At 42.7% G+C, this 12,078-nt stretch overlaps 1 protein-coding gene across 1 annotated transcript in view; it reads left to right on the top strand.

The window, feature by feature from the left end:
* ANKRD26 (ankyrin repeat domain containing 26) overlaps positions 1-12,078 on the top strand; it is a 48,406-nt gene that overhangs the window by 32,437 nt on the left and 3,891 nt on the right. The window contains exons 27-35 of the mRNA XM_058804585.1: positions 432-607; positions 807-900; positions 2,411-2,485; positions 3,625-3,759; positions 4,672-4,784; positions 5,815-5,956; positions 6,521-6,802; positions 7,514-7,749; positions 8,481-8,727. Coding sequence (XP_058660568.1) covers positions 432-607; positions 807-900; positions 2,411-2,485; positions 3,625-3,759; positions 4,672-4,784; positions 5,815-5,956; positions 6,521-6,802; positions 7,514-7,749; positions 8,481-8,727 — 1,500 coding nt within the window. The remainder of the gene's footprint in view (positions 1-431; positions 608-806; positions 901-2,410; positions 2,486-3,624; positions 3,760-4,671; positions 4,785-5,814; positions 5,957-6,520; positions 6,803-7,513; positions 7,750-8,480; positions 8,728-12,078) is intronic.

Below are 12,078 nucleotides of genomic sequence, written 5' to 3'. Positions count from 1 at the left end.
GTGTTTTTTCAAGGTGTGGACGTAGAGAGGCCTTGGAGTTCTGAAAGGAAAATAATTTAAAATCTGATCCTTATGAGGGACTTGTGAAGTCACTACAGACAGGTGAACTTTTTGATTCATGTTTTCACAGAGAAGCAAATGAGTGACTACAAAGAGCATCCTTAGTCCCTAAAAGGGTCAGGGCAGCAGTGTCAGTGCTTAGAGCTGTGCTCTTGGAAGTCCATGGAGGGATGGGAGAGGCTGCTGTAGAAGATTAGGAAGTAACACAGCTTGTGTTCATTTGCTAGTAGAAGCTTTGAAAGTTGAGATGATTGCAGTTCTTTGAGCAGTGGGCATGAGCAATATCTGCAGCAGGTGAGTCCTTGGGCAGCAGCTGACTGCCCTGTATAAAAGCTCACTGAAGACTGTGGACTCTTTCTGTCATTTTACAGCTGCGGGAGATGGAAGAAAAGTATCTTCAGTCTGAGCATTGTGTTCGTGACTTGAAGGCTGCCTTGGATGGTAAGGAAAGAGAAGCAACAGCTTCTGCCCAGAAGCTGCAGGACCAGCTGTTGGCATCTTCTGAGACTAACACTACTATAAAACAACTGGAAGAACACGTGCAACAGTAAGAGAACACAGTGGGGCGAGGTATCTGTCACTTGCAGGGATTGGCTGGAAACCACAGCATAGATAGGTAGCTTTGTTGTGTCACAGCAATTTATGAAGATTATGAAGAGTGTTCTTCTTTTTTATTATTTTGCACTGTTCTTTGGGAATTTGTGCTCTGGCAGTTTTTTATAATACGACCTGTATTTTTTTTTAAGCCTTGAAATTGAAAACACCAAGTTGGAAGCCACTGTCCAGCAACAAAGCAATAGGATTGAAGCACTGCAGAGAGACCTGCAAGCCTCTGCCTCAGTAAGCTGCTCATAAATTTCTCTTTTGGTGTCTCCTGAGCCTGGTTACCTATTTCTGTGGGGAAATTTTATGGTGAGGTTTTCCTGGAGTGCCAAGGGGAGCTCAGTGCCTGCTTTTTCTGAATAGAGGCTGCTCAGAAAGCAGCCTGCTCTACTTTCCAGCCATCCAGCTTTGAAAATTTTTCCATGCTATAGCAAGTCAAACATAACACTCAAAAAGGTAAGGATTTGACAGCAATATCTGGTGTAACTATTGTCTGCTTTAGACCCTTTGTAACATCAGATGCTGCTTTGGGGACTGCAGTGTGTTCCATTTAAGGTATTCGTCAAGTTTACTGGTAGAAATTCCACAGGGTATATTGATGCCAAGCCCTTTATGCCTGAGATCTGGCTGACATCATAAGACTGAAACAAGAATTACATGTCCCAGAGCTTTTGCTGTGCAGAATTGCTTTTTCTTTGGCTACTTGCTGTTTGTCTGTTCTCATGAAACAGTGAAGCGGACTGCTTGTGGTATCTGCAAAACTCAGTTTCAGCCTTGGAATTTACCACAGCTTCTACAGAGTGGTTAATTTTAGCTTTGATAAGGTATTACCGTGCCTGAGTGGGCGCGGCTGGTGAGAGAGAGACGGTGAATCGTGTTTCTTGAATCAGAAGGCTTGATTTATTAATATATGATATAATACATTATAGTTATACTAAAAAGAATAAGGAGAGAGGTTTGCAGAGCAGCTAGGCTAGCTAGGAAGACATAGAAAAGAATCCACAACAAAGCTGTGGCCAAGGACTCAGTCCCCTGGCTTGCACGGGTGATTGGCCCTTAATTATAAACATAAAACATGAACCAATCACCAATCAAAATAGGTGCCCCTGTTGCATTCCCCAGCAGCTGATAATAATTGTTTACCTTGTCTTCGGAGGCCTCTGGCCTCCCGAAGACACAGAAATCCGAAAGAAAGGATTTCTGTGGAGAAATGTCTGCGACAATAAGGTGCTAACATCTGTGGCCTGAATTAAGAGATTTTTTTTATTGTTATTGTTGTTTTTTTGTATTGTAGCCACTGAACTAGGGTTCTTGTTACGACTGTAGTTATCAATTATAGCTGAAGGTATTTTGAAAATCATTACATGTGATAATCAAACTTTGTGATGTACTGATACTGTGACTACCAGTGGGAAAGCAAGGGCAAATCCTTCTACTTTGATTAATAGGGCATGATTTTGAAGTGTACTGGGGATGAGAAAAGCTACTCCTGCTAGTTTTCACTGAAGATTCTTTATATCCCACATGGTCTTTTCTCTCTCTCACTCTGCATCAAATGCCAGAGGTGATGGTTGCTAACAGTTTTACAGTGGCATCAGACTAAGGCCATTCTGATCATTGTTGCTGGGTGTAAATAGTGTAGGAATAAAGAGCTTAAGAGGTTTTGTGTAATACTTTTGTCAGTGAGGTGTAACTTCAATCTAGAAAGTAATAGTGTACCTTCTTGCTTCTTGTAATGCTTCTGTAGGTTCATAACCGCCTGGAAGACTTGATAATGAGCTTACAGACAGCACAGGCAGCTGCAGAGGACCACCACAAGCAGGTACATGATGGGCTTCTGTGAACAACTGTTTCAGTCTTTGAATTTTTTGTGTATAGGTAATTGATGAAAAGATCATGTCGGTTGTGTAAGCACACAGCTGTTAAATGTCCTGGTTTTAGGGCAAGGCACCCTCAAGGGAAAAGACTGTAAATTTCCTCATTTTCCTACTGCTGTGTTTTATATGTGTTGTGGTGTGCAAGATAGTTGTGTTCATCCCTGTGATTTATCTGATGAATTCCCTTCCCCATGCCACCTGCAGGGAGTAAGCCAGTGGCTGTGAAGTGCTTAGCTGCCTAGCAGGGTTAAGCCATAGCAGATGACTGATAGAGTGCGTGTTGTGGATAGCATGGGGATCTGTGGTTGAAAGCTGAGAGAGGAGAGCAGACTTTACAGATCCATATTTTCTTTGTGAGTTTGTCAGAGCTTGTCTTGAGGCCATGTTAGTTTTTGTCGTGAGACCCCGGTGTTTTACCTCCTCTGTGAGGACTTGTGAAAGCCATTCACCCTAAGGATTTTTTTTTTTACCTGAGACTTTGTGTTAAGTATTTTGTCACTTTCTGTAGCCAGTAAGCATCTCTTGTTTTTTCCTTTTTTGCTTTTTTAATTTTCTTTTTTTTTTCTTAAAAAATGCCACTAAAAGCCTCTAGTAAACTTCCAGTCTTTATACTTGAACTGAATCAGCAAGTTGTGTTCAACTCAAATGCATCTGTTGGGCAAATCTTTGTCCCTTCAGATAGAACCATCAATACCATTGTCAATTTCAAAATGTTTTCTTGCTGTGAGGAGATGTACATCTGTCACAGAAGCCGTGAGGGTAGGGTATATTCTGTGATGGGCACTAGAAAAGACTGCATTAGAAAATATGTAATGAACTCTGGAGAACCTTTGGAAGAAAGCTACAGGGTGATTTTGTGTGTGTGTTTGTTATTCCCCAAAGTTCACCTCATCTAACCACCCCTATAGCATTCATTCTTTTTACCATCTTCAGTTTCTCTTCTTGGTTATGTTTCCCAAGCTGTGTTCTACATCCCACATTAACATTAACCACAGACATGGGAAGGAGAGAGTTTCCATTTAAGTTACAGCTTTCTGTTCCAGTGTATTCTTAGTTTCTTCTTCTGCTATTGTTGCTTTTACAGGTGCAAAAGCAGAATATGCTGGCTCTGACATCAAAGGACTTGCAGAACATGTGGGAAGAGCAGTTTAAGTCAAGATCTAACCTTGAAGAGCGTGTTGCTCAACTTGACAGGGAAAAGGCAGACCTCTTTGAACAGGTAAATCCAGAAAATTCTCCAGAGACCTGAGCCAGTACCTGAGAGTACCACATTAACCTTTTGGTCGAGTTCTTAGGTGAAGAGCATTTTTTTATTACCCCTGCCATTCAGGCTCTGGATATGTCGTGATTTGTGGATCATCCAGGAAGCAAATGAAAGTTATCTGGGTATCTTGTGTAAGTTTTGGAGTGATTCTCTTTGAAAGAGTTCCCAGTATGGTTTGCCTCAGTTGAACACATCAAGCAGGGCTTCAGTTCCCCAGGTCTTTCTTGGATTCCTTCTGGCTATCTTCTGACCCCTTGTTTTCTGGGCAGGGTTGAAGTATTTCATTTTTCCAGTGCAGTGCAGGGAGTAGTAGCAGTGTGTTTTCAGGGTAGTGGACGTTTAAAAGCCTTGCAGAAAAACATAGTGAAGGAATTCTGGGGGAATGAACTAGTGCTTGGGAAATCAGAAATGACTGACAGTTGCAATGGGGCAGTCTTTCCCTCTTTGTCTGTAGAGGAATAAAGGAAGTAAAAAGCAACTAGCACATAAGTAGCCACAAAGAAGGGGTGGAAGGGAATAGTTTATTGAAAAAATTCCAAAAGATCAAATTCCTCTGCCTGCTTATCAATAAAGATTCTGTAAAAGCTTTAGATTAGTTTGTATTCTCCCATGATAAGCATACCTAAATAATCCTTACTATGAGTTGAGAACTCTTAGAAGTAGTCCAGCATCTTCTCCACCTTTGTTTCAGTGGAGGCTTCTATTTTTGTTCTTCGATATTGGCCCAGTTTGCTGTGAAACCTAACATGTAACTGGGCTAATGGAGATGGACTGCAGCTTCTCCATGGAGAATGCTAGAGACACATATTGCACATAGCTGTTGTTTTTACATTTTGTGTATGTTGTGTGTCTTTTCTGTTTTGGAAGTGTGAGAGTGAAAGAAAGAAAGTGAAGAAACTGATAGAGTTAAAACGCCCAGTTGAACTCCGTCTGGACCAAGAAATGAGACGAAATGTAGAATTGCAGAAAGACTTAAAGAGGTATGGCTTTTTGATCTGGTGGAGAGATATCCCTGAATAGAAGTGCAGTTTTAGTGAACTGTAATGTAAGAATATTGGAGTAATTAGCAATATAGCCGGACAGGACATGCCTGAGCTTGTCTGGTCCTTGCTGCTTGACCGAATAGTGGCAACTGTGGTGGTTTCACCCCAGAGACGCCTTTGGCTGGGTGGATGCTGCAGCTGGGCACCTGGAGACAAGTCCAGGCATGCAGGAGCTCAGGTTTACCTCTGGTGGAGAAGCTTTAAGGCAATGGTGAAGGAAAGGAGTCGGTTCTGATGGAGGGTTTCAATCCAAAGCTTTGTTCTGGCCCGCAGGCCTCTGAATCCAGCTCCAACAGAATTCCCTGAACCATGTGGTTGCTGGCTCTTTTAACCCCGGGCAGAGGGGGAGGGAAGGGGTCGGGATCCCACCAACCAGGTACATGATAGGAGGTCTCAAGGGACAAAGGACACCTGGATGGCCCAGTGTACCCCCAGGGGTAGATGGCATCTTTTGAATTCTGCCAATCACTCCATGCCCTTCTGGAATGCCAGGATTTCCAGACAGTACTTGGCAGGGGGCAAGGGAGGGGGAAGGAGAGGTGACTGACACACCTGGCAGGGAATTGTCATGGGAGGAACCCGAGGTTATGAGGTAAATCCTGAAATCACAATGCAAAGTAAGAACAGGTACACATACTCTGCAAGCAAACTGAAGTCTTGTGTTAGTTCCTGCAAGGTACCTCTGTGCATGAGCCTGTACTTATAGCTGCAAGAAGAATTGCCAATCCAGGTGGCCCTGCAGTTCTCCGGGGGTGGGGAACATAGTCTTCAATTCATCTTTTCAGCTGAAATTTAGATGTGCCAGATGATTTGTGGCACAGGAAGACCAGGTTTTCCTCATCAATTCTTGGTACTTTCAAGTATGTTAAAGATGAAGAAAGCTATTTCTCCATGCCTTACTGGAGAGCATATAAGCAGGTTGCTTATTCCTGTGTTTCGTTGTTTCCTGAACTGATTTGCTATTTAGGTTGAAGAGACTTCTCAGTAGAGCTACGAAGAAAATAAAGGTGTATGAGGAGAGAGAAATGGAATCAGAGCTTAAGTTGAAGGGAGAAATGAAGAGTAGATACTCTGAAATGGTCAGTGAAGTTGATAGATTGAGAACAAAGGTGAGCTCTGCTTAATTTGTTTGGTTGTGGTGTTACTACTTTTCAACCCTGTGTGAAGCTTTGCCAGTTTTTCTTGCCATGTTGATGATTTGCTTTCCTTGGCTGTATTTTTGGTTTGATTTGATTGGTCTCTCTCAGTGGTTTTTCTACAGTTAGAGAAGCAGGTGACTATTAACTAATAGTGATGTAGTTCAGTATGGGTAAAGATGCAATCTGAAAGTGCAAAGCAGCATCTGCAATGGCACCAGAAGGGCAGACTGTCATGCAGAGGAAGGGCAAGCCAAGAGTGGCAGCAAGGCTGGCAGGGTCCATGACCTCATGGGCCAGGGAGCCGTCCCACAGGCACTCACCAAGAAGAACAGGACAGGGCAGGGTCAGCCAAGAGTGCAGATACTCAGGGAGGGCCTTAGAGATGGGCAGTTCTGCTGTCCTACCAGGATGAGGGTCAAGGCTGAGTGTGCAGATGATAAATAGTCTCCATGGACAACCCCTTTAGCAATTTTAACAGAATTCACTGCCTTTAGTTGCCTCTGAGTTTCTTTTTTTTTTTTCCCCCACATACAGGTTGCTGAACTTTCCCAGCAGCTGGACATGGAGTCTAAAAAAAGCATGCAGCTAGAAGCCCAAAACCGGGATTTGCGAGAAGAGCTATCTACCCTGCATGGGAACTGTGAAAAACTGGAGAAGAGCAAATGCCAGCTGAAAGAAGAAGTGGCAAAACTCCAACATCACTTAGAGACTAACATGGTGGAGCACAGCCAAATAGAGCAGTATAAAAGAGAGGTTGATGAACGAGCAGGCCAAGAAATAAGACAAAAACTACAAGAAGTCAATCTGTTTTTGCAAGTGAGTGACTTTCTGATGTGTGTCTGTAGGCACTCTGTACAGACTTTGGTTGTGGTCACCATTTTTTAGTGTTTTGCTTTGGGTGCCTGATTCTGTGTGTCAGTGCTGTACTTGTGTCTGTGCCAAAGGGCAGTGAGAGAAGGGGATATGGCTGGGCAGGAGTGTTCTTATCACCATAAGAGCAATGTCCCTAAAGGCAGGTCCCTGAATCAAAAGCTTGCCCAAGGTAGGTTTCCTTTTTGCAGTGCTTGGGCTATGTCTGTCCACTGGTCTGCTCCTTCTCACTGTTCATGCTTGAAGAAGAGGTGGTGCACCTTCCAGCTGTCACAGCCAGACCTACAGGTCCAGTTTTCTCCTTGTACAAGGGACAGTGCTCAGAAAATAAGTGACTGAAGTTGCAGGTGTGGAAGGAGGTGAGGCATCCTGCTGAGGTCTTTGAGGAATCCTGTTCTCCATGCCCTGTCCTACAGAGATAATGCCCTTTCATTAGTAGCTTTGAACAGTGGTGCTGATTTGGACTTCATCCTGAGTGAAAAGAATTATTTACCCTGGTGGTAGCTCCAGGGTTCTGCCTTGATTGCTGATGGTAATGAAGAGACACAGCTGCCTCTCTAAGCTCAGCTGAGCCCATGATCTTGGGTGCATGCAACTGACAGGTGGGGAGAGTTCTCTTGGTCTTCGTGGTGGTTGAAGGTGCACTGTCTCTTTCAGGCACAGGCAGCCTCCCAGGACAGACTAGAACACATCAGAGCAAGTCATCATGCTTCTCTGAGAAACCAGCTAAAAGACAGAATTAGAGATCTTGAATGTGAATTGGACAAGATAAAAAATACTCAACAAGAGAGTACTTTTCCAAAAGAATGTGTACAGGCAGAAGTGGAAAAGTACAAGGAGCTGTATCTGGAAGAAGTGAAAACTAGACGATCCTTAGCAAAGAAGCTGGAAAGGTAAGTCTGTGCTTTCTTTGGACTGGTAATAAGAAACTCCTTTTTCCTCATGCATATTTCTCGTTAATTCATCTTCTGCACCTGGCCAGCACTGAAAGCCTATGATGACATGTTTGTAGGAAAAGTACCTTAAGACCCTTCCCATTTAGCAGGCTGTCATTTCTCTAGTGTTTCAACAGGAATACAGCTGATCATAGCATGAACAGGAGACTTGTCAAGTTGATGTTGTTTTAACTGGCAGCTTTGTTTGCCAGTTTCTATAATCTCATCCTCTGTACAACAGAAAAAAATAATTTCATGTCCTTTATTGTTTGAATAAGAGTAGGCCTCTCAGAGAACAGATTTCTGTTCTGTGAAGGAAATATAGGAATTATCTTTTTTGGCTTCTGTTTAAGCAGTGGCTCTGAGCTTTGAGCCTTCCTTGGGAAGGGGATCAGCCCAGAGTTGTGACAGAGGTGATGTACCTTCCAGAAGAAGCTCCATAAACACTTGGCTTTCACAGCAGGCTTTGAAGCCCTCATGCTGAGCACTCCTAAGCATTGGTGACACTGCTCCTTGCACCGAGTGTGACGTCCTAGAAACAGGCCCTCCAAACAAGCTCAGGTCAAATGATGTACTACTTTGGGAGGCTCTTCATCTCAGAAGTGAAATAATAGTTGAGGACCCGGAGAGTAACTTTGGGACGGTGTTGCTACTGAAGGTAACTGTTTGTGTGCTTGCAAATGTTTCAGAGCCAATGAGAGACTTGAGGAAGCCAATGCGAAGCTCCTCCGGGAGCGCCATAAAAGCAAATCATTAATCACAAGCAGCATTGTCAGCGGAGGTCTGGCTGCAACTCCAGTTCTGTATTCAACTGCACTGGGACAGCTTGGCAACAATTTGGGACTGAGCAGAAGTCTCAGTCTAGGAGGAAGCTTCCTCACCCCAGCTGAGAACACATTATCCTCAAGAAACAGGGTTGCAGCCTTTGTGGCCAAGGTAAGCATTTTGAAATACTCCTCAACTCCTGCTGAAGAGCAGCCATATGCAAGGTTCTCCCTTTTAGCCTGAAGTTAGAGTCCATTTATTGTTCCATGCCATATTGCATAATAGGCCAAAGCAACTGCTAATCATTAGAACAGTGCACAGCTGTACATTGGAAGGCTGAAGACTTTTGGCCATCAGGATTGTAAAAATTTTCAAGAGGGTAAAGGCCATAAAATATTTAAGTCAAAGCAGTGAACTGTGCCATGACATTCTTTTACAAGAAAAACTGTGACAAGGATTACTGTGGCATATGGAGCTCCCAGCTAAGCTCATCATGAAATTCCAGTGTATGGTTTGGCCAACCTATTTAAAGTGGCTAACATCACATTGAGTGACAAATCCAATCAGACATCTCTGAAACACTTTTTTCTTCTTCCTTGATCTTCACTCCAGCAGTTTGTTCACAGAACTTGCATTAGTATGTTACTACCAACAAAAGGATGCTTCAAAAATAGGATGATATGAATGGGATGGCATAACTTTGCTCTCACACTTCATTGCAGAATACATACTATGCTTAGGAGACATTTGTTCTTGTAGTTCTGCCATGTGTTATTTCATGAAATGGTAAAATTACCTGCTCTTTGGCAAGTCTTCACAGCTTTTTTTATTTTACAGCAGTGCTGCAACCTCTGCAATGCCTCTGGTCTAAGTATGCCATGTAATTAGCAGTCCCTGTGATAGCACATCCCTCACAGAAGGCTGAACATTATGCCATGGAAACCCCACGCCAATAGTTGTAATCAGTGAGAGACTCACTTAACATGGCTGAGTTTCTCTGTTGAGCTATTGTATTCTGCTGTGAAGGAAATGTGACAAGTATTTCTTCATTTTTTAAGTCCATCTCAGCTTGATGGTCCCCCCTCATTGGAAAGAACCCATTTAAACCATGTGTCTACACAGAGCACCTGTTCTACAAAAACAAGCCAAGACAACAGATGGAACCAAAGCAGCATTGGAAATGTGTAGCTGTGGCAGTTACAGAGATGAACTTGCCTGTGTAGCTGTGAACACTCTTTTGAGGGCAGAGGTGGACAGACATTACTGGAAGCACTCATGAAGTCATTCATACTGTATCATCTGCAGGGGCTGTTCTGCATACAAGCACTAGAAAGAAAGGAAAATACAGGGACTCACTGCGAAAGGGAAATAAAGAGAAGACCAGGAGGGTAGGGAGCACAGAACAAAAGAGGGAAAGAAAGGACAGAGAGATGGAAACAAGACAATTAAAAAAGGCAAAAGAGGAAATCATTCCTCTTCTTGGCAAAAAAAAGCTGCCCTAGGTTACAAGGAAAAGCTTAACAGTTGTGGCTTTTTTGGAGAAGAATGAGGAAAACAGATAGTGAAGGGAAAGAAAGTGGAAGTACTCAGTGCTTCTTAAAACTCAACTACAGCAACAGTGTTCAGGTAGTGCTTTCCATTTTCATTTTCCAGAACACATTGGAACTCTCTGAGAATCTCAAAGTTTTGTCAATATCAAGATAGACACCTTCACGGGTTTCTGCCTTCCCCTAAGTAGGGAAATTTAATTACAGAAATTAAAAATTTCTTCAGGCATTGTTTTATACAGCTGCTAATAAATACAGATGTATAGTTCAAACTGCTGTACAGGCCTTTTCAGTGTATTTTGAAACATGCTTCCAAATCCACTTATGAAAAATATTCGAGCTGATTCCAAGACAAGTCTGCATTAGATCTGAGAATGGTGAGACGGTTCCCTCTGTGTCCTGACTTCAAGAGCACCCATAGAGTTTCTTTCCAGAGCATGTGTGTCTCACAGCTTTGAGCATACTCTCAAGGAAGTTGTTGAACAATTATGTATGACATTTCCCCAGTCTTCAATTACTGATGTCCAGTATTTTCTTCTTAATTTGGGGGCTTTCTTTTATAGTAACATTTTTCCTTCCTAGTACAGTTTTGTTGATAGGACTTAGTCCCCTGAAGTCTCTCTGCTCTTGATCACAACCTATGGTTGTTGTCACCAGAGGAGCTGAAGATAATTTACTCTCACTATACACAGTTTGTCTTCTTAGGATTCCCTTTGAACTCTAATATTGTATCAAATTCTGAAGCTTTTCTCCCTTGAATAAAGGTGAGACAAGCAACTGCTATACCCACAGAAAACATACCTATTTCTTACCATTTCCACCAGGTTCTTTTAAGAGAAAGATGGAAATCTCAGCATGGCAGATTTCTCTCAATTAAAGCAAAAGGGTGGTGTCTGGGACTCAGATTTCCTGCTGTGAATTTATCTGCCTTCATACTAAATTGAGCTGCACATTCTATTGTGATAAGTCTTCCTGAAATCATCAATTAGGGAACAACTGAGACTGTCATGGCATCACCTGTAGCCTCAAGTACCTCAATGTTCAGTGTGTTCAGGGAAGTCTTAAAACTTGGTCTTCCCTCTCTGAGTCATAAATAGGAAGTACTGTCAGTGGTCTGTGTACCAGAATTTGGAAATGTAGTGCATAGCCCAAGGCAGAGAATGTCTGACTACTTGCTGCAAGTATTGCAAGAAGATTCTGGGACACGAGGCCACTTGTTATACTTACAAACTGTCAAGCTTCCATCCTAACAGCTATGCCAAAGGCTGCTGCAAATGAATGTGGGTGTGTAGAAAAGAATGGTGAACTCTGCTAGCTGCAACCAGTGTGAATTGGTGGATTTATGAAACCAGTTTCCCTACATGATGTGAGAGAGGGAATGTCAGCTCCCTACACTCTCTCTCAACTTCTGTTCCTTTTCTGGTTTTATTTTCCAAATGCCTCCTTTTACTTTTAGAGGTCTTTCTGTTGACACTTTTTCCTTGCTTCATGTATATGTAGGCCTTGTTCTTGTGTCTTACTGAAGACCTTTGAACTTCAGGCTGTTTTTCTTTCTTCAGATCCTTAATCAAAAATCTTCTTTCTCTTCTTTGCAGCCAGATATATGACAAGGTTTGTAGCCTGTACTATTTACCTTGGCTGCTATTGCAAATGTTTTGTCTATTTATGCTGCTGGATTTGATTCAAACTTACTGATGCATTCACATTGGCCTAAAGCTGGGGACACTTTGAACTTGCTGTTTTCTCTTGAGTAAAAGAGTGACTCCTGCCCAGTAGTTCTGTGCTTTATGTCTTTGTGAAGTTATGGCTTCTGTGGTAGCTCAGCTTCTGTGAGATGACACCGTATGTATGGATTTCACCTCTGCTGATGGAACTTGGTTAAACTAGAGGAGAAGGCTCTTTACTGCCCTTGCCTGTTCTGACAGTCAGGAAGTTCTGGGTAGCAACAGCAGTTGTGTGTGCAGTTGCAGTGCTG

This window comes from Ammospiza caudacuta, chromosome 5 (genome assembly GCF_027887145.1).
Source record: "Ammospiza caudacuta isolate bAmmCau1 chromosome 5, bAmmCau1.pri, whole genome shotgun sequence".
NCBI classification, from domain to species: domain Eukaryota; kingdom Metazoa; phylum Chordata; class Aves; order Passeriformes; family Passerellidae; genus Ammospiza; species Ammospiza caudacuta.
This window is presented reverse-complemented; position numbering and strand designations above follow the sequence as displayed.